We start from the raw sequence: 22,587 nt of genomic DNA, 5'->3' as shown, positions 1-22,587 counted from the left end.
TGCCTTTCAAATCCAGGTACACTATATCAACCAATGTACTGTCCCTGGCAATTGGACATTCCTTTGGTTGGTGTAGCTATATGGCATTTCAAATGTTGCATCAGAATCGCTTTTTATAAATATGCTTAGACCTAGCATATCTATTTGTCCTAGGCATACCATATCTCTGGTGCCTCTTTCTTGTATTTGCCCCGAACATCAAAGAAAGCATGTGGTGGACCGCTAAACTGCTCGATCGTCCTTATTGTTGGTGTGTTCTACTTATATGTGATCCACATAGATGTAAATGTTCGATACGCTGATCCCCCTCACCCCTTACTATGTGATGACCATGTAATGTGTGTAAATAAATCATCAATATGTAATCAATGCTTTAATTAAATCATAATTGTGATATTACTTCATGTAGTATATAAATTATGTAGAGAGGTAAAAGACATGTACACATGTAAAATATACATTACCCAACAGCAGTGGGTAATCTGAAATAATCAGCATCATGTGTTCTTTGTACAGTACAGCATTTAGTCTCTTGAATAAATAAATAAATAGTCATTTCCTGATGAAAGCATAAAAAACATACTCTTCTCTTTCAATGGGCTGCTCTCACTTCTAAACTGTACCCTTTGCCTTGAAGCTTAATTTATTTCTAGTGGAAACAAGAAACAGCATAAGATCCTTTATCTACAATGTCTTCAAAACGTGTTGGTAGAAGGAAGTTCGTCAGGAAAATAGGAAATTAATGTAAAACAAAAACAGTGGCCAACGCTAAGAGAATATTCTGCACTGTGCAAAGGTGCCTTTGTGGATATATATGAGGCTTGCACAAGGAGCAGTTTAGGGCCTCCAGCTAACAGTAAAGTTTTATTTTCCATCCTTTCTGGACAATTGACTCTATAAGTCCCAGCTATGTACACAGGAGAGAACGTCCTTATGCACATGAGTATACTTCTAGGTTGACCTCTTATAGCAGAGTTTAACCGTGCCTTGTGTACTGTATAAACATATGTTCTGTATGATGAACTTGTGGTTTAGAAAGCTAATTATATATATATATATATATATGTCTTGTATCAGTCTCTTCAACAGTATCTTCTTGAACATTACAAAGGAATTATTTTACTGTATTTCTGTTCAGATACTAGTTAGTGAGTTACCATTTTGCATTTTTTTTTTCGTATTTAGACTAGCGGGTATTCATTTACTTCTTATCTGTGAAATCATTTTGTCTTTTATCATGGGATCTAATCTTTACAATACTGAATGATCTTGATGGAAGCTAGGTAAAAGGAATCGTTTGAAAGATTTTAAAGATAATATGGTCACAGTAACAAAATACAGATAAGGTTTTTGATTGAAAAATATTTTATGGTTATAATTTATTGTTGTAATTGAACATGGAAGAATATGTATTATTGTGATATTGTGAAAATATGTTATAAACCTGTCAAGGTTAAAAAGGTTTCACCCACATTGTATGACATATTACCTAGGTATTATTACAGAAATATATTGAGAATAAACAAAATCACACCTTAAACTTCTGTTTCAGGCCTTAAATATGATTTCAATATTTTAAAGTGTACTTTATTTTTTAAAATATAAGTATCTATGATTATATACTAGTGTGTTGTCCCTCCTGGTAATTAGCAAAGAAGCCTTTTCTTTTTCCAAGCTATGATCTGCACGTCCCCAAAGCTGCTGTTTCATTTTTATTTTTTTGAGTGACATTGTGTCCCCTTTAATCTTCATGTTTATGGCTTCTGCTTCTTAGTGAAATCTGAGCTGATTATGTAGCCTTAGGGTCAGTGTTTAGTGACCTCCCCACAACTTTCAAGTCTAGTTTGGGCTACCTCAACTCATATGCGTGACTAGATCCATTCATTTTCTTGTACGTGGTCCTTCCTGCGGGAGAGGGGCAGCTCTGAGGAGTGGCGTTGGCAGCCACGGGACGTTTAAGGCTGTCTGGGGCTAGATCTACCCCTGGGTGCAGCCTCTAACAAATTCAGTCCCCCAGAAGAAGAAGAACTTTGGGTAGTCTACCCTGGGACGTTCCCATCTATGCGAATATGGAATGGGCTGAAAATCTAAATGTATATCATTTTGTTACTGAAAGAATCAATGTTGGCTTTCAAAAGTATCTAAAGAAAGCACACTTGCTTCAAATACAATACACGCGAGCAGTACTTTAATGCAAGTGCAATAGGGTAACAGGGTTCATACATCAAGCAAAAGTAAAACATGTTAAGTCTTATTAAATAGTATAGAATATGCTAATATTTCTCTATTTCTATCTTTCTAGCATCATAACTTATGCTTTCTTACACACAAAAAATAATATTACATACGGTGGTGCTCATTAAAGTGGGAGTTTACAAAAGTTGTATATTTACTAAACTGAGAGCATGTGTCACGGACTGGGTCCAAACAGATGACTGAAAGGACCCAGCGCGCCCAAAGATTGTGTGCAGGAGTCACAGTGCAGTAGTGGAGTTGGACAGGGCCTGGTTGCAGGGAGACCACACTCACCCAGGTGTTGAGCACCTAGGGTTGTGCAGCCAAACACCAGCGCCCCGATATAGCAGTCGATGAAGTCCAGAATGAAACAAAGTGATATCCTGCAGGCACCCTGGAGCAGGCATGAAACATATCACTGGAATCACGTGGAGGATGCTGCAGGCTGGGAGTATGGAAGCTAAGCAAAGGATATAGCAGAAACATAACAAGCAAGGGACAGGGAGACCAGGCACGAAACATAACCAGACAAGATATACATGTTACAGGGCACTACAGTGAACCAGACAAGGAACAAACATTACTAGACAAGATATACATGATACAGGGCACAACAAAGGACAGGGAACAAGGCAAGGAACACAGGGGAAGGAGTGAGGAGCCGGAATCCTCGGACGCTTCTCCTTTAAGCAAGGATAGGCCATATTGACTAGGACAAAGGGAGAGGAGAGAGGAACCAAAATCCTCAGATGATACAAGGAAGAAGGGCAAAGGTACATAAGAGACAGACAAACATGAATACAGGAACTAGCCTAGAACTATATGATAACAATTGGAGATTCCGTCACATCATATGGCCATAGTATGCTTAGCCCACCACTACGCCAAAGTACTCCAATGACAGTGGGTCCTAACGCTAAGCCCTGCCTACGAAAGTACTGATAAACTAAACAAACAAACATGAAACCCAAACACATAGCACTGAGACATACCTTTAGACTGCAGACTGAGACAAACAGAACACACGGGTGGAGCACACCTTATAAAGGAAACAGAGCTGAAACAAAGAGCTGAAGCAGAAGCAAGGAATGGAAGATCAGAACAGAGCATAAGGAAATCCAGGAATGGATCGAAGCAAAACAGAGAAACTGAAACAAGTAAGATATGCAGCTCTGCAGCCTGGGTAGGACGTGACAGTATGTAGTGAAAGACTTAAACATTTTATCACCATAACACCATTCTCCAGTGATGACTCCAGTAAGCTTCTTTTGCAAGAAAAGCTTAGGTTGCCCTTTATAATGCATTTAATCCAGGCCCAGGCTGGCCATCTAGCACACTGGGCAAATGCGGTTGGATGTGCTCGGCCGCATGTCACGGAGCATAAAAACCTTAAACTGAGCTTTCCTTAAAGTGACCCTGATTTATGGGACTCTGGCTCACTGTCCCACAATGTGGAGAACAGTGCTGCAATGCAGCAGGTCATCTTCTCACGTATGGCATGCTTTGAGGTGGTGCCAGGCAGGCGGTAAAGTAAGAGAAAAAGACTGTGAGGGATCCACTGAGTATGCTGAGCATGAAAGTAAGAGTTTGTGAATGGATAGAGGTTTGCGTGTGTCTACAAGTGGTAGTGCAAAGCGAGTGTGCCTGAAATGGGTGGTGTGGGGTTGGAGAGAGTATGTCCTGCTGGTAGGGGGAGTTGTGTAATACCTGCAGCAGTTTGGAATGTTGGGATGTATGTACACCTACTGTAGTAAGGTAATCCCAGATTACATGTTGCTTTTGCTAGTGTTAAAATATCCTTCAAAGAATCAATTTGAAAGGCAGTCACGCAGTCTACCCTTTTGTCGCATGATACAGCATTATGCTTTCATCATTGCGCTAGAGGATTTTCCTTTGAACTATGCACTCAAAAATTGTTGGTTACCAAATACAAAAGGAACTTCAAAAGAACATTGACAGCTGTGGCAAGAACTATATTTAGCAACAACATTTTTTGTTGTGTGTCATAATTTTGGCACAACAAAACCCTTGTAGCTAAGGGCCATAGGTGTCACAAGATGTCCAAGGATCATAAGCATGGCCCTCTATGGTAATGAGGCTTAAGAACAGCAATATTCTGGTTAACTGTGATTTTTATTTAAAAATGTACAAACAACTACCCGGAACTAAAAAGATAAAAAAAACCTAGCTCCCAATTGGAGCCCTATCTGGCCTATACTTCACTGGCCCACACTGACCACCCTAAACAAAGCCAGAGCCAGTCAAGCCAAGCTCTGGAAAATCTCCCACAGACAACACTCACAGGTCCAGGCAGGTAAAGCCACACTTGGCTCAGGGAGTCTTCTTTCAGGGCCTCTCCTTGCCCTGGGAGTGCAGGAGAACTACCTCACCCTCCAACAGTCTCTCTGATTATGAGGCATCAATGGAATTAAATGTCTATGTCTTTTACCTGTTCCAGGGTTCATGGATTGGATAGTGAAAGTATGGCATGGACCTTTTATGGTGAAGGGGAATCGAGCATTGACCCACACTGCTCTCCAATTGCTATCTTTACTGCTACTTGGTATTGGTTCTAATCTAAATTTGTTTAGTGCTGATAGACTGGTCAAGAAATTGTAATTCTAAATGAACTATGTTGGAGCTAATGAACAAAAATTCAGCAAAGCAGCCAGTGGAAAGTACCTACCAATTGGATCATTATAGTGGTTGCTATGGGAATAAGCCACTTTTAAAACTTTGTGACAGAATAACTTTTAATACATAATCCCTGTTGTGTTTGTAAGAAAATATTGGGTAGTTTGAAAACGCTGTGAGGCTGTTTAAGGATAATGTAGTTATTGTAGCACCTATGTGGTCATTTGCTGATAACTCTGATTATAGTATCAGGATCATCAAAAAACACTCTACCTAATACGTAACTTGAAATACCAAAGCTTTCTGTTATCTCCACTTTGGAATGTCTAAGTTTTGCTTGGCTGAGTGAATATACTGAGCAAAACTATCAGATTAAACTAATAGTTAACAAGGAAAATATTTATAGCTGCAGAGTAAAACAAAAGACATTGATAATGTTGATGGGACAGATTATTTAATAAATTATTAAAATATATTGAGATTTTAATCACTATCAAAGACTTTTGTCCACTAGTAAAATTGCATAAATGTAAGTCTTATTTATTCAGGAGGAAAGGCCACATAAAATAATATGCTGATTTGATGATATATTATACTTTCTGACACCTAGATCAAAAAGGGCTGAGTTCTAAATCATAGCCAGGGTGAAAATAGGCTAATAAAGGATTAAATGCTTGTATACCTTGAACACTGAATACTGAAATAAACTTAATTTAATATATACATTATCATCCAAACTTGACCTATTGTTTACATGGGTCACCATTCCATGTAAATTTCTTATTTGCATATCTGGCTATTTCCTTACATGCAGAGTGGCTTCATGTAGGTGCATGCTAGCGGCGCGTAGGGGTGAGACTAGCCCCAGAGAGCCGTTCGTGGAAGAGAACTAGGTGGGGAGTAGGCAAAACATGAGTGGGGCGAGGGCATGATCACAATGGCGGTGCTTGCAGTGAGGTCCTCTGCCCAGATTGGAGAATCAGGAGAGGGCTCCACCACAAGCGCCATCATGTTGCCCTCAGTTGGAGCTTTTGGTGACATCCTCTTCCCCAATTAGATGATCTGGGAGGAAGTCACCACAGCGCTGACATTTTAGCGGAAGTTGCCGGGTTATGCTTGCGGAGGCATAAGGATTGAAGATAGAATAGAGAAGAGAAGGGAGAAGATGAAGAAGATGCGGAAGTAGATACGGAAGCGGAAGTTATCGGGAAAAGTGTTATTGGTCGGCTGACAAGGTAGGAAAACATATTCAGAGCGCGAGAGAGAGCGAATGAGAGTGTGAGAGAGTGAATGAGAGTGAATGTGGGCGCCGAGCAACTCATTTCTTGAATGAGCAGGGAATGAAAATCATTGCCCGAAAACGAATGGGCTCAAAACAAACCGAAAAATTTGACCGAATAGTTTTTGGCCCATTTGAACATGTCTAGTATATATGTTTGAAAAGTAAACTTAATAGAAAAAGCCTTTGATTTTTTCTTAAAACTTGGCAGAAGCACATGGTTAGGGGAGACTTACATACTGTAAGTCTCCTATGTACTCATCAGTTACTTGTTGATGCAGATATTCTGGTGTGAGCTGTAGACCTAAATTAGACTAAATGGGTTACAAGAGGTCATGTGGGCAGATAATAGGGATAGACACAATTTTTGGAGATTAAGATGTGCCATATCCATGGCTGTGAGAGTGCTGTTAGACACTGACAGGTTGGCACAGTCTAGGCCACTATAAAATCCATCTGCTTGGTATTTTGTAATTGAAACAAAATGAATAAAACATAGTTTACATACAAAAAGTTTTTACTTCTCTACCTACCTACCTGCCAACAAGTAAACCACCCCAGGCTCCAAATTCCCTAATCCCAATTCCCTATTAACACTAAAAACAAGAAGTTGCACAACACTGCAAAAGGCATGTGATAAGAGTTTAAAAAACTGTATTTTTTAATATTAATTTATTGAATGCGAGACATAATAAGCAGTGGAATCCTATGTATTACATTACTGAATGTGACAGCTTCTGAAGCATGTGGTTGGTGTGATTAGCCAAGTGCAGCAATCTCACGAGGTAGTTGAGTACCAATCTGTGCCCCACGGACTGCCTTATTTGCAAATAGTTCACTGCACTGGGAACCAAGATGTAGCGATGTACACAGAAGTGCACACTGCTACAGAATTCATAATATTCATTGTTGTCATTCTAGGTTTTAAAGCCCAGCTATTCATAATGCCAATGAATATAAGCAGAATTGTATAATCCTCCAGTTCTACAGAATAAGGAATGTAAAAGAAATTAAATCTATTTAGACCTCAAATATCACCTTATTTCAACTACATCTGTGTACAACTGTAAAACAAAGTTTAACATTAAAGTGGATTGTTATCCAAAAATATTTTTGTATATTGGCCACAGAATAAAGAACATGAAAGCTTTGATAATTTCTTTGCTTTCACATTTTAAAAGCATACACTTTATCTCTGTGAGGCTGATCTCTTGTTTATTTAGGATAGCATTCCCAGATGACATATCACTTGCATTGATTCTTCCCGACATTACTACTCTTATTTAAACAAAATAAGATTTTTGCTTCATTGTCTAATGTATGAAAAAGTTTAATAAAACAAATATATAAGTTACACACGTGTTTTACATTTAAAAAAGTGTTTTTGTTTTTTGAATAAGGACACAACACGGTGCAAATTCTAAACCAATTCCACGCCTCACTGGCCTTTCGTAATGAGACATTTTTAGCATAACTAATTTAAGAAAACTACACACAGCTCGTGATACTTGTTTGTTAATATGTATGATTTTTTAAGAGAACTTTAGAGTTTAAAAGTTCACCTCATGAAAGCTGAGATTGGAGGCAGCCTGTGGCAAAGCCAGCCTGGATCTGATCTATTTCCGATTTTTTTTTTAACCTGAACCAATCAAAGATAAAAAGTAACTTAACAATATGTCTGAGATGGTTGAATAGCAAGCCTCCCAAGTTTAAATCACTGCAGCCCAGGGGACTTTCCTCTTTGCCAGCCCACCCATGAGGAGGTGCAATATTACAGGTTTATGTTTTTGTACCAGAATGACTTTTCCTATATAACCCCCAATGTATCCATTTAAAAGAGAAATGAACCCCCTTCCTACTTCCATTTTCTATCAATGTGTTTCTTATCAATTAAACTTCCTAAAAATGGTAACCTGCTCACTAGTGTAAAATTCCATTATTATCAATAACCTTGTTCTAATCCCATGCATTTGCATGTCTTTCTATACTGTCTATCAGCATTATATGAATGTTAGTGTATTTGTAGCATGGACTGTATGGGTTTATATAAGCTAAAATTGTCTTTAATCTTTAATCTGCCCTCTACCAGGAGCAGGCTGGCCTGGCAAGCAAGAGGGCAATTGCTGATGGGGCCACTTGGCTTTTCCTACCCTCCAGGTCAGAAGGTAGTAGCCTTCCCCTGCCCCCTACCCAGTTTTGCAGCAGAGCAACTACTGGCACCCTGGACCTCCTGGCCAAGTGCCTAGGCCTAGTCAGCCTGGAGCAGAATACATCACTGCAGACAATTCCCATGCTTCTAAAGTTCACCACGCCAGACCAAAACAAATTCTTTTATAGGGAAGCTATCAAACTGCATGGTGCATATTTTGGTGAAAAAATACTCTCTCTCGTTTTTACTCTTATATTCACATTTTTTTCTGATTTTGCCTAAGCTTGTATTGACTATAGTGCACTTCCTTCTCTTTGGGTTCTACCACGTGAATAGTACACAGTATAATATTTACTTACAAACTGTATGTTATCAATTATATACTGTGTATATATATATATATATAATGGGTAGAAGAAGTATTATTAAACACTCATCTACAGACACCAGACAAGCCAGAAGGCTTGCTTTTCCCTCAGAAATCTCATGGTGCTTTCACAACCACAAGGGATTCTGGGTAGGCACATGCAAATAAGGTTAACAATTATCACCTTTGTCTCTATATCCACTTTATACATGGATCCCTTGAAAGTAATTGCCCGCTGTACAAGACAGCCTTTAGACAAAACTCAGGAAGAGGTACAATAGCCAGATCACCACTTATGTAATGGTATTTCTTAGCTACCCCAAGCCTCAACTATTAAGCCAGTATCACAACCTCATGCTGACGAGTCCCATGAAGGACGAAACAGCTGTCCATGAGTGGTGATCTGGCTATTGTACCTCTTCCTGAGTTTTGTCTAAAGGCTGTCTTGTACAGCGGGCAATTACTTTCAAGGGATCCATGTATAAAGTGGATATAGAGGCAAAGGTGATAATTGTTAACCTTATTTGCATGTGCCTACCCAGAATCCATTGTGGTTGTGAAAGCACCATGAGATTTCTGAGGGAAAAGCAAGCCTTCTGGCTTGTCTGGTGTCTGTAGATGAGTGTTTAATAATACTTCTACTACCCCTTAAATTTAAGTGGAAGGGTTTCCATCACCTTTTACCCACCATAACTTATGTAATGGTATATATATATATATATATATATATATATATATATATATATATGTACTATGATTTTCGGCAGTAACCAACACATATTGATTTTATACATTTTCATATTAATAATGAATCTGTAATTTGCAATTATGTTAATTTTGGTGTGATTCATGGTCTTTATTACACAGAAAATTAAAATGAGATTTCTAGTACATATGTTTAAGAGTTAAATTGAGACGATCGTAATTATTGACAAAGATAGGAAAGTTCTTGCATCACAACTTTTGGAAGCTACAAGTTTCATCCTGATCTCATCAGAAACTGGAATTGTAGTTCCCAGCACTGGGTTAGCCAATCTTGGCAGATTGCAGAACTAGTTTGGTGTGTGTAGTATTTGAGGTTCATTGTATGCAAGATAAGGAAGTACCCCCAGCCATACTCTTGTTTTACCATGTAGTGTTTAAAATCAATATTATTGCACAATGCTATGAAAAGCATTTTGATTATTAATGTACATAAGATCATCATCATTAGCTGACACAAGATATCCCTCAACACTAGATGGAATGAGAGTTCATATTTTGGTGTTCAGCATTACTATGAATGCTGTTTCTAATGTATTTTTGTACAAAATGATTTAATTTAGCAGAATAAATAAAACAGCACATTTAAATTATAAAATAGTCTGTAAAATCAAAAGCTATGATTGTGGGTTCTATGATAAACTCTACTTTTTAAGATAATGTAACCATAATGGAATAAAGTTCTGACCTAGAGTTACCTCATCATAAGGACACAAGAACATGTGGCTTAACTGTCCAAGCGTTCTCAACAGACATGATACATATTGTATTATCTGTTTCAAATACTTCAGTTAGATATAAGGGATTATGAATATTTATGTTATTTCCATACAAAAAAATATATTTCCACTATTTAAACATAAAATGAGATACTAGCAAAGAATGGGTTCTACAGAGGTAAAGAAGTATACAATCCATTTGGTTTTTTTAATACAGATTATTGTGCGTCTTTAAGGCAAAGTAGAACAAAACAGATGAGTAATGTCTAGGTTTGAAAAAAAAATCAGCTGAGATGTGCAGAAAAGTGCATTTCATTCAGAAAGAATGTACATGTTGGTCACTTTTATGTTTTAATAAATCTGTCTTTATTTAAAGTTCTTTAATTCAGCATGGAACGTGTTTGCTTATTCTGCGTGAACTTTCTTACATATATTCATCCCTGCTTTCATCTAACTATATTTTTATGATTACAAGTAATGACAGCTGTCCACCTTATCTTCATTAAAGAGAAACATAATTCAATTTTACTAAACTAGGCCTGGAACCAAATCAAGCAAACCAGAAAGTTAAAAATGGAACTGATGACGAATTCTCAAGGAAAACAAACTATAGTACAATCCAACTCAGAGCTAAAAGTGCCAAAATCTCAGAACAATGTTGAATGCATATAATTTTTTTTTTAAATTAAAAAATCTATGAAAAGGTTAAGTAAAGGAACCTGGTCATTGAGGGATGCTGGGTATGTGTGTATATATGATCTCTAACAGTTTTATTTAATTTTGAAAATAACTCACTGAGGTCTTTCTATGAGACATGCAGGGCCTAGCACCCTGGGAGCCCTCAAGGAACTACAGTGTCCTACCTCATTGTTGGTTATCATGCAAGATAAATTGGGCCTTGAGGACCAGTTAGCCCCACTACCACAGATCTCTTTGGTTTGCCTACTCTTGCAGTGGCACCGACCAGTATGTAAAGATACTAAGTCATATTGCCATGGATCGAGCTCCAGAAGTCTGTGTACTCAAAGTACAGATATCAGCCTGCTCCACTAGACCATCACCCACATGTCTCGCCATCCTGTGTGGCAGCCTGTAAGTATGTTTAATGTATAAAAACAGATATGCATATCACTAAAACAGTTAATGAAAATGTTATCGTAATGTAAAACACTATGAGTATAAGATTATAATATAAATCTTAAGTAAAATAACTACAGAGATATGAATGGTGAATCATCAGCCAGTATTTCTAAGATGTATCTGGGGTTTCATGTAATATAAACCATATGTTTTCCGACCTTTTATGTTGCCATAAGCGATGGACAAGAAAAATTACTGAAAAACATTTTCTGTATTAATTTTCCAAAACCCCACTACATCCTTTGTATCCTAGCTAAATAAATCGAATAAATTAATATGTTAAAATAAAAATTTCTTTTTTTAGTCATTAACTAATTATAATTCTTGTTCTTTGATATATAGTTCCACAGTTTGCTTACTACTGGATTTACATTTATTATTGCAATAAAGCAATTGTATTTTTTAGTGTATTAAGTATCATAAAATTGACATAACAAGCATTAAATATGTCCCTTCAATAGAATTAAGCTTTTAGTAGCAGGTATAATGGTTTATGCTTACAGATTATTGTTGCATACAGCAATGCTGCAAAGAATAACTATTAACAAAACTGGTATACTCACACAAACATTTTCATTAACATGTTGAATTCAAATTCAATATCACCAAAGATATTTTAATGGCAGTATTCAATAATATAAATTGTCTGGAGATGCTTTTTATAGTGTAAGGGTAAACAATCTTAATTATAATTTAAATGAAAAAAGTTGCTTTTGAAACATATCGGTAATTTACCTTTAGACTCAACAGGGTTTTAGTGGACAAACAGAAACTGGGCACAAAAGTCTCAATCACAGGCTGTGCCCCTGGTCACCGTAGTACACAAACTGTAGTTGCTAGTTAATGAAGCAGAATGTAGAGATGTTATGATACAAAAGTATTAGAAAGTAAATTATTATCTTCTCTGTTAATGGCATACCCTTTTAATAGAGGTTGGAATTGTAGAATATGTACAAAAGTGTAAAGATGTGTGTCCAAATGCTTCTAAGTTGTACACATCTAATTTCTACTTCTGGAACGTTTTCCTTAAGAATTAGTTTTGTCTTCAAAATAAAACATTTTAAGCCACGCATCCTAATATTGAACACTCCGTTAGACATAATGATTGGCCACTAAATCGAGATTCTTGTAAATGGACGCAGATGTGTGTCTATATGTTCTTCACATTTTGAGGCAGTAGTCATCTAATTACGAAGCTTATTTGTTCTTGCCTTTATTTGAGAGTACGGTACCATTACATCACATTATGTCACGGAAAATATTGTAGGCAGAAGGTGATAACTGTAGAAAGGCAATCTACTGGATTGAGACAGGGATGCAATACCGGACCAGGGAATAGACAATGACAAAGACAGGACGAGGACAAATTGAGGTACGAACCCAGGACAAAAACAGAACAAGCTTAGGGTCGTACACAGGAACTGGAATATAGATGGATAATTCAGAGTCAGGTTTAAGGTAAGGGTCATACACAAAAGATCATATCAGGGAACAAAGCATAGAAGCTCAGGTAACACAATATACAGTTAATACAGGCACTGCACCCAAGAAATTAGCAAGTTTAACTAGGCCTCTAAAGTGTAAGCATGTCCTCCAGAATAATAGGGAGTTGGAACTGAAGTTATAAAGGGATGTACCTTTGATGTAGAAATCAGGCATTACACCAAGACTTAAAAACTAAAATAAATATAGGGAAAACAAATCTTTAGCTTCTTCAGCAAACAATATAAACATAAACCTCTAATATTAACATTGGATACACGTTTTGTTTTCATTGATAAAGCCTTCCTGTGTCACAATACTTTTTGTTAAATATCCAAATAATGACTCTTTTGTAAAAATAAAGAAGAAGACCACAAAAAATGTACTGAAGTTTAGATTCTACTTTCCCATGCCTGCGAGATTTGGATGATTGATTCAATATAATGAAATGTACTATGCAGCACTCACCTAATTCCTTATTTACCATGGTTTTACATTGGTTGTAGTGCCTTCTATTCTTATCCTTTAGTTATTTGAAGTGTCCATCAAGTTTCTTGCCAGTAACAAATTAGTATCATGTATGTTCTGCTTCAGTGGAAAGTCTTACAGCTTAGCCACACAGGGAGCCTGAGCAATTTAATTAGGAGCAGGAAATGGTCTACTTCACAATGCAGTATATTCATCATTCACTTGTAAAATGATCAACTAACGATGAGACATATGAGCGCATAAGCACCATATGTGCATGTATATATACTGTTGCTTTTTTCATTATGTTATTAAAAGCTCTTAACATCTGTTACATTCATAACTATCCCGTGTCTGATATGAATTATCATTTGTGCCCTGAACTGGCAGGTGGAAAAAATGTGTATTTTACTGCTAAATGAGGTCTTCAAGCAGAAACAGTATATAATGACACAACAGAAAACCATCCCAAGGAACAAGAAGTAAGGGAGCTGGCTGTGAAACCAACGAAACTCATATGGTTCATACTTTTCTTTTCAAGCATTTTAAGCATTTTTACTAACCTAAATATAAGACACAACCAAGGACTGAATGAGTGTTAATTCATTTACATATAGGTTTTGAAATAACGAAACAGTACAGAAGCAGCTGATGTGACCCTAAAAAAAATCAAACTAATCAAAATCATGTTCCAGAACGCGTGTCATGTGTGTAACTAAGACGCCGTTTCTCTATGTAAGAAATTCTTACAACATAGATTACAGCATATTTATCTTTATATTGATTCACCTCAAAAGGAGTTATTCATTCTAAGTAGCAGAACAAATTCATTGGTATCACTTGTAACTGTTTTTTATGTGGCTTGTTTATATATTTGATTACATGTTGTTACTAGTTAGTTAGTGAAACACTCTTTTGTCCTTAATGCTTAATATGAGAAAAATCACCTCATTTGCTGATTTGAGTAGCGCTTAGGCTTAACAGGTGGATGGTTACAAAAACAATTTCCATTTCAGTGCCCTGGTGTGATTTGATGCTTCTAACCTTTTTCTGATCTGAGTCTTAAAAATATAAGCCATTGTTCTTATTTTTACAGTAACACAAAGGTTGCACATAATGTAGTTATTGAAATTTCAGAAATTTAAACCACCAACTCATTTTGAAAGTTGGCAGAGATTAAATAAACATTTTATTTGAGAAAGCACACTACAAATAGATATTGTATTTTTCATATTTTATTACCATTTTATATTTAGTAATGATATTACAAAGGAAAACACTAACTTATTTTATATTTTTTTGTTATAATTATTTAATAATATGTAAGTAAAAACTGTAAAAAGCAATATAAATGAATGAATAAGTGAATGAATGAGATTTTGTGATAGCCAATGAGTGCCTTTCTAAATTTGGACTAAATATATTTTAGTTATGCTTGAACCTTGGTGTATTCAGCATGTTATCCCAGGAGAAAATAAGAATAAATTACTGAAATAAAGAAGAATAGCCACCTTGTTTTCTAGATTGAATAGAAAAGTATTTGAGAATAAACTCCTGTATTTCATGTATCGTTGAAAAAAAAGTTCACTATTAAAATGAATGTAACAGAAATATACATGTAATAGGCAAATTTATAACATTAGAAGAAAACACAACATTGTGCTCATAAATAGTAAATATTGTTGATGGCAAAAGTGACAGGTAGGCTGCCCACTCTATTCACACACACAGGACCGATACTCTCTTATTTTACCATATGTCAAATATTAAATAAATGGAGGACAAAATTAAAAAGAAAACCTTAACATTGGTTTTGACACCCGGACAGTCTGTAGCTGACCTACCATAAATTAAGTATAGTGGAGCTGCAAGAAATACTCACTTTGAGCACTGTCCCTTATTATGGCATGGGCTGGCTGTGAGAATGTGTGCATGGGCACTACTGTGCAGGAGATGTGATAAAGTGTCATTTATCAATTTATGCCAACTGAACACTGAATGAGTGTAGCAGTCATGAGAATACAAATGATCTCTCAGAATCACTTTAGAAATCAATTTGCAATCACTCAAAGAAACTGACTCACACAAGGCTTTCTGATGAAAGAAGCAAAATGCCAAACATCTTTGAAAACACAGACACCTTCCGTCCAAATTTAAAATCAAAGGGATCCTTTTTGTGTTTTGACAATTAAGGTAGAAATAGCTTATAGTTGTCACAATATTTTCTTGGTGGACCAAACTCACTAGTGTTACGGTCAGGTAGACGAGGGATCCAACAATGCAGGTAAGCACAGCTAAAGAAAGTCCAGAACACAGTCCGAGGTCGAGGGCAACAGCAGGCAGCAAGGTCAAAAACAATCCGAGGTCAGGGCAGGTAGATCAGGTGCAAAACGGTAAACAGGTCCGGGTTCGTAGGCAGGCAGAGAAGAATCGTGGTCGGTTAAACAGGCAAGAGGTCGGTACACAAGGCAGAGATCAAACTAGTATTAGAACTATAGCACACCCAACGCTAGAGAACGTTTGGAACGGGCAAAGACAAGGTGCGCGTGCCCGATGAAGAAGGACCGCAAGCCCCCCGAGTGACCGCGGCAGCACCGGAGGCGGAGCCGCCGACTACGGGGGACCCAGCGGCCAAGGTGAGTGCAGCGGCGGCGCGAGTAACCCGTTGGCAACCCGCGTGCGGGACGGAGGTGGGGTTGCCGACGCCCGGCGAGCTGGCGTTAGCAGCCGGAGAGGGAGCCGCGGCAGCGCGCGTAACAACTAGTTATGATTATCTTATGTGCAACACAATAAATGTAGTATTGGTTAAAAGTGTATGACTATAAGTGAAAACTTTAGTAACCATGTTTTTGTTAAGGAATTCATTAGAAAATGACTTGCTATATAAGTAAATGGTAGTTCTGAATGATTTACTGACGGAGTCGGAACAAGTAAGAATAGTAAACACATCATTATTATTATTCGTTTATACAGTACCAGCCTATTCATCAGAGCTATCTAAAAGAAACTTGTGGGAGACCGTCATTCCTGGAATGCATTAGTCAAATGTGTTGATTTTACTTAAATGGCAGCACACTTGGAAAAGAATACTAGATTCCTGATTCTGTTAGAATGCATATGTGAAGAGAATTTTATGTATGTAGGTGTGTGATCTGCTTGTATGAATGCAGGTGTATACATTATATATAGACTATATGGACAAGACTATATGGACACTTAGGTGTTTCAGCCATACCCATTGCTAACAGGTATATAAAATCAAGCACATACGCAACCATGTCTGTAGACAAACATTGGCAGTAGAATGGCTCAGTGACTTTACACATGGCAGTGTCATAGGATGCCACAAGCTAGTTTGTGAAATTTGCGCACTGCTAGATCTGCCCCAGTCCACTGTAAGTGGTATTATTTTGAAGAGGGAATGCCGAGTAGTAGCAACAGCTCAGCCACAAAGCGGTAGACCACGCACATTTGCAGAGCAGGGCTACTGAGTGCTGAAGAGCATAGTGTGAAAAATGATCTGTCCCCTGTAGGATCACTCTCTACAGAGCTCCAAACTGCATCTGGAAGGAAGCACTGTGTGTCAGAAGCTTCATGAAATGGGTTTCCATGGCACACAAGCCAAAGAGCACTATGCATAATACCAAGCATTATCTGGAGCTGTGTAAAGCTGTGTGCTTTACACAACTCCAGACAACGCTTGGTATTATGCATAGTGCTCTTTGGCGGTGTGCCACTGGACTCTGGAGCAGTGGAAATCTGTCTCTGAAGTGATCAATCCCACTTCACCACCTGTAAGACTGATGGACGAATATGGGTTTGGCGGATGCTGGGAGAACGCTACTTAATGGAATACATAGTGCCTACTGCAATCTTTGGTGGAAGGAAAGTTTATGGTCTGGGGCTATATTTCAGGGTCTGTGCTAGGCCCTTTCATTCTAGTAAAGGGTAATGTTAAGGCTACAGCATACAAAGCCATTTTAGACATGCTTCCAACTTTGTGTCCAACAGTTTGGGGAAGGTCCTTTTCTATTCCAGCATGACTGTGCCCCTTTGTATGAAGCAAGGTCCATAAAGAAAAGATTGGATAAGTTTGGTGTGGAAGAACTTGACTGGCCTACACACAGCCCTGACTTCAACCCCATCAAACACCTTTGGGAGGAACTGGAATTGAGATTGTGAGCCTGGCGTTCTTGTTCGAAATCAGTGCCCAACCTTACATATGCTCTACTGGATGAATGGGCAAATATTCCCTCATAAACACTCTTGTAGAAAGCCTTCCCATTAGAGTGGAAGCTGTTATAGCTGGAAAGAGGGGACCAACTACACATTAATTTAGTTAATTAGTTAATCCAAATAAATAAATAAAAAAAAGAAACAGGTCTGGCACTCACGCTTTGCTTCATTTCATTAAATAATCCATCAGCTGGTGATAAAAAAAACTTTAACAGCACTACAACATTGTGGAAGGCATATCTCAGCTACAAAAAGGCTTTGTATGTTTCCTGGACTATAAACTAACTATTATTGTGAACTCTATTAGCATTAACTCTATGGCTAAATTCACTTAGAAATTTGTTTTCTTTTAAATGAGTTACAAAATGAATAGGAAAAACATTGGCAAAAGTAGAAATAATGATTTTTAATTTAAATAATAATTGTGCCCTTTAAACTTTGCTGTTGTCAAAAAAGAAGCTTCTCGCACAACAGCTCAATAGGATTGAGATTCGGTGACCACTGGCGTAACTACAGGGGTCACAGCTTCGATGAGGCCCATGCCTCTAGGGGGCCCGGTGCAACTCCTGAGACCCCTTGTTCCCGTCTTCTCCTACCGGGTTAAAATTGTTTAGAAAGGGGCCTTCCAACCTGGACTGCACCAGTCCAGGTTGGAAGGGCCCTTTCTAAACTATTTTGAACCGGTACGGGGAGACAGGAACGTATTAGGCTCATGTTACGTCATGTGAACCTGCGGTGAGACCAAGAGCAGCTGGAGAGAAAGCTCCAGGAGCAGTGATTGGTAAGCGGGAAGGAGGTGGGATGTATGTATGTATGTATGTATGTATGTATGTGAGCATGGGTGTGTGTGTGAGAGTATGAATATGTAATTGTGTATGTATGTGAGAGCATGGATGTGTGTGAGAGCTTGGCTATGTAATTGTGTGTGTGTAAGCGTGGATGTGTAATTGTGTGTGTGTGAGTATAAGTGTGTGTAATTGGTGTAACTGTGTTTACATATGTGTGCCAGAGTGTATGTTGGAGGGGGGGCAAGGGCTAAAAAAGGCACAGACAAGTTGGGGGCAATGTTGGTACAGACTAGCTGTTGTAGTTGGGGGCCTTGGGGCAATATGCAGAGCAGGGCCATTTGGTTTTTAGTTATGCCTCTATCTGTGACTGTGCTGGCCACTCCATGATAGACAGAATACCAACTGACTGCTTTTTCCCTTGTAGTTCTTGCATAGTTTGAAACTTTGGGCCATTGTACTGTTGTAGGAGGAAATTGGCTTCAATCAAGCTCCAACAGCATGACGTTGCAAAATAAAGTGATAGTCTTCTTTTTTCAAGATCCCTACACAAAACCCCCACAACCAAAGCACCCCCAGACCATCACATTTCCTCCACCATGTCTGAAAGAATGCGTTAAGCATTTTCTCATTTCTACAATGTTCTTCATTGTGATCCCAACACCTCATACTTTTTTCTGTGTGTTTATCTGTCCATAACACTTTTTCTACTCCTCCTCTGTCCAGTGTTGTTTTTCCAATTTTAGAAATATAGTTTTCTTTGCAACTCTGCCTAGAAGGCAAGCATCCCGGAGTCACTTTTTAACTGTTGACGTTAGGACTGCTGTTTTGCGGGTAGTATTTAACCCTTTCAATCCCCTTAGGATGTACCTGTAGGTCCTTAAAACTTGTGGCAACAAGCCCATTACGACATACAGGTACGTTCTGACTTTGCTGCAGCTGCAGGGACATCTCCCTGCCACTACACGGGAGACCAGGCTGTCAGGCTGCGAACACTAGTACACCATCATTCAAGGAATGCCGATCACACAATCAGGCATTTCCTTACGGTAGGCGTCACCAATGACACCCACTGGAAGTTCACTTGAGGACAGGAGATCTTCGGCAGGGCTATGGAACTCTGTTTGCTGATCACATTGTGATCAGCACAAACAAATCAGAAAAAAGTGAGGGAGAAAAATAGTTTGCTTTTCTTTCAAAAACAAGGAAATTTCCCAGTCACCCCAAAACATTTGAATGGTAGTATATATGTCCAAATTTGCTAGTTAGCTGTTCAGATATATGTATATGTAATATTATGGTACTTAAAAGAAAACCTTAATTTAAAAAAAAAAACAACATCGAATACCGCTGTAATTTGACTAGTGTCCTAGCGTGTTGCGCTAACCAGAAGCCACTATCTCAATTAGAGTCACTGCCTAGAAAAGGCCCACGTGAGAATAAACTAATATTAGCTCCTGTCTACCCTAAAATACAATTGGTTGTCATTGTTCAAATCAGAAGTACAGTAATAGTCTTTATAAGGATTTCACTAATCAACAGAACACACCAACTAACATTTTATATGTGATACATTTTCTCATGCTTATATTGTATTATTTCTTGTGTTTGCTTTTTTAGGGTATGGCCTTCTCCTTAGAGGAGCGTCTGCAGTTGGGTATTCATGGACTGCTGCCTCCTTGCTTCCTCAGTCAAGACGTGCAAGTTCTAAGGGTGCTTAGGAATTATGAACGTCAAAAGTGTGATCTTGACAGGTAAAAAGCTAACATTTGAGGGTTAGAAAAATACCATATAGTCTCTTAAGGCCCTTCCATAATGTTAAAGCAATCCTCATCAGGAGCCAAAGAGTACACATTTGCTTCATTGAGCACATCAGTATATCACACTATATCCATCTGTTATTAGTTGAACTTGGAAGGCTGCCTCAGCTCCCAGGAGAGACTAGGGGGAGCTAAATGCAGCTGGATGCACTAGGAACCAAGCTTAATTTAGCAAAGCATACTCTGTTGGACCCAAATATCTCTCCGCCGGCCCCATCTTCCTCTTTTCTTGGAGCTCAGACTGTTTGGTGTATATGAGTGTAGCACAGTCTCGTACCTCCCAAGATTTCAAATAGCCATTTGTTTTAGTGGGTTTGCCTAGCTGCCGAGACTTTTTATGTGACTTTATGGCGTATTTCAAAATTATTTATGTAACTTTAGATAAAGAATAATGTATTTATTTCCACAATTTAATGTATTAACATATGTCCTGCCGTGCTGTTGCATTATAAACAAAAATGCATAAAATTGTTAAACCGTTATCTTTCCCCTGTGTTTCCAAATATAATAATATAATGTCAAAATGGCAATTTATCCTCAGTTTAAATATGTTGGAGGCAATTTTCCTTGCCTGTTCTTAAGGAAACTGGTGTGGTATAATTTTGCCATTTTGTAGAATAAGTCTGGCAGTGCTTGAGAGCGATGATATAAATAATTATTTAAAAATAGCTAGTCAGTTTTTTTGGCAACTGGTGGCTTTACTGACACCAAAGCAGACAGGGCAGCCTCATTCTGTAATTTTTTACAGGTGTTGCATTTTAATGTGTCATTTATTTTTTACAGATTCTCTTGAGTTACTATTATAATAGTAAATGATCCTTGCAGGGATAGATTGTGTTAAGTGCAAGTATTAATGAGGACAACCATACAGTGACTAAAAGCAGGGGTTGCATTGCAGGACAATCACATATTTGTTATGTCTTTTTTTTTATTAATGACAAAGGGAAGAACATTTATCTTAGTAGCAAACAATGGCCCTGGCTTTTGAGACATATTCAGTGTTGATGGCAATAACCTATCAATGCTTGTGTTCGACATCTAAGCATTCCTTGAAAAAAGATAAATGAACAATTACATAAATATAGGTTTGGGGTATTCAGTGGTACTAGGAATGATGTTTCTAATGTGCATCCAATAAAACAAACGTTGAATGCAACAAAGCAGGAGGAGCAGTACCTGTAAAATATTTTCATCAGCAAACTTTGGGAGTGATGTAAACATACCTGAGACCTTCCTGGGTTTAACCAGAGGTAAGAGTGCTGGTTCTCCAGGCCTTTGTGTTGGTTTCTTCAATCTAAGGGCAGGAAGCATCACTTCGTCAGTCCCTGCCCAGGTTCTGCCAGCTTGCTGCCTACCTGTTCCACCTGTTCCCAGTCCACTGCTGGCTGACTGGGTCTATCCCTGCCCCTACACCCAGCCAGTTCCAATCCTTGACTAAAGCCACACTCTTAGAAGAGAAGAAACTCCAGATAGCCAGTCATGGGAACATTCCCAGGTATGAGGATACATGCAGATAAGAATATAAAAGTACATTTTACCTTTAATTGTTTTTTTTCATTAGAATGTGGTTTAAAAATACTGTAAGTATAGCTCCAGAGTTATATTCTTTTTTTGTTTTCTTCTATTAGTTACATTTTCTTTTTTTTTTATTGTGTTTTGCTGCAGGTATATTTTATTGATGGGACTTCAAGATCGGAATGAGAAGCTTTTCTATAAGGTCCTAACTTCAGACATTGAAAGGTTCATGCCTATCGTGTATACTCCAACCGTGGGCCTGGCATGTCAACAATATGGCCTTGCATTTCGCAGACCAAGGTATGGATGAATAGAACAATTTTTCTTACAAAATATCAATCGGTTAAACTCAATGTCACTTATCATTATTATAACCTCAGTTGTCACATCTATGTACTATGTCTCCAGTCTGTTGTCTGGTGAACATATACAAAGCATTTTCATAAAATGTCCATGATTACAAGCTGAAGCAACTAATTCTGACCCTGCTTTGAGAATAGAGTGATATATTTGAGCTCTGGTTATTTGTCTATGTATGCTTTAAAATTGAATAACTAATGATATACAGCAAATTCATGGAAATGTGGTCAGAAGTTGCAGCCAGTAGTACATACATATGGATTACAAGGTAGTTTGTGCTCATAACCACCCTTACCATATAATCAAACCAACTGGCAATGTAGAGTGCTGTAATGGTAGTGGCGCTGCCTTGACGTCCATTATTATGTAGGCAAGCAAGTTCATTCAGTCAGGGAGTAATGGAGGCATAATTTGCATAGGGTACTAGAAAGAAACCATGGCTGGACTGGCAATGACAGAGTGGTCCTGGCACTTTAATGCCAGGGGCCGTCTGATGGCAAAAGTACGGGCAACGGCTGGAAAGGCTTGGTTGCCCGCTACGTTCTTATGGTCAAACAAGCTGCAGCACCTGGTGTGACCCTGGGGTGAGTGTGTGGCATTGTCATCCAGCGGTGCACCGCATTTGTCTGGACCTGC

At 38.2% G+C, this 22,587-nt stretch overlaps 1 protein-coding gene across 1 annotated transcript in view; it reads left to right on the top strand.

Annotated features, from left to right (window-relative positions):
* The window catches only part of LOC149302472 (NADP-dependent malic enzyme-like), a 125,101-nt gene that overhangs the window by 12,416 nt on the left and 90,098 nt on the right, over positions 1–22,587 (top strand). Inside the window, exons 3-4 of the mRNA XM_089482557.1 lie at positions 19,877–20,010; positions 21,742–21,891. Of these exons, the coding sequence (XP_089338683.1) occupies positions 19,877–20,010; positions 21,742–21,891 (284 nt within the window). The remainder of the gene's footprint in view (positions 1–19,876; positions 20,011–21,741; positions 21,892–22,587) is intronic.

Source organism: Sceloporus occidentalis, unplaced genomic scaffold (genome assembly GCF_023333645.1).
Source record: "Sceloporus occidentalis isolate IW3139 unplaced genomic scaffold, rSceOcc1.0.p SCAF_19, whole genome shotgun sequence".
NCBI classification, from domain to species: domain Eukaryota; kingdom Metazoa; phylum Chordata; class Lepidosauria; order Squamata; family Phrynosomatidae; genus Sceloporus; species Sceloporus occidentalis.
The sequence above is the reverse complement of the archived record's forward strand: the minus strand, read 5'-3'. Positions and strand labels throughout refer to the sequence as shown.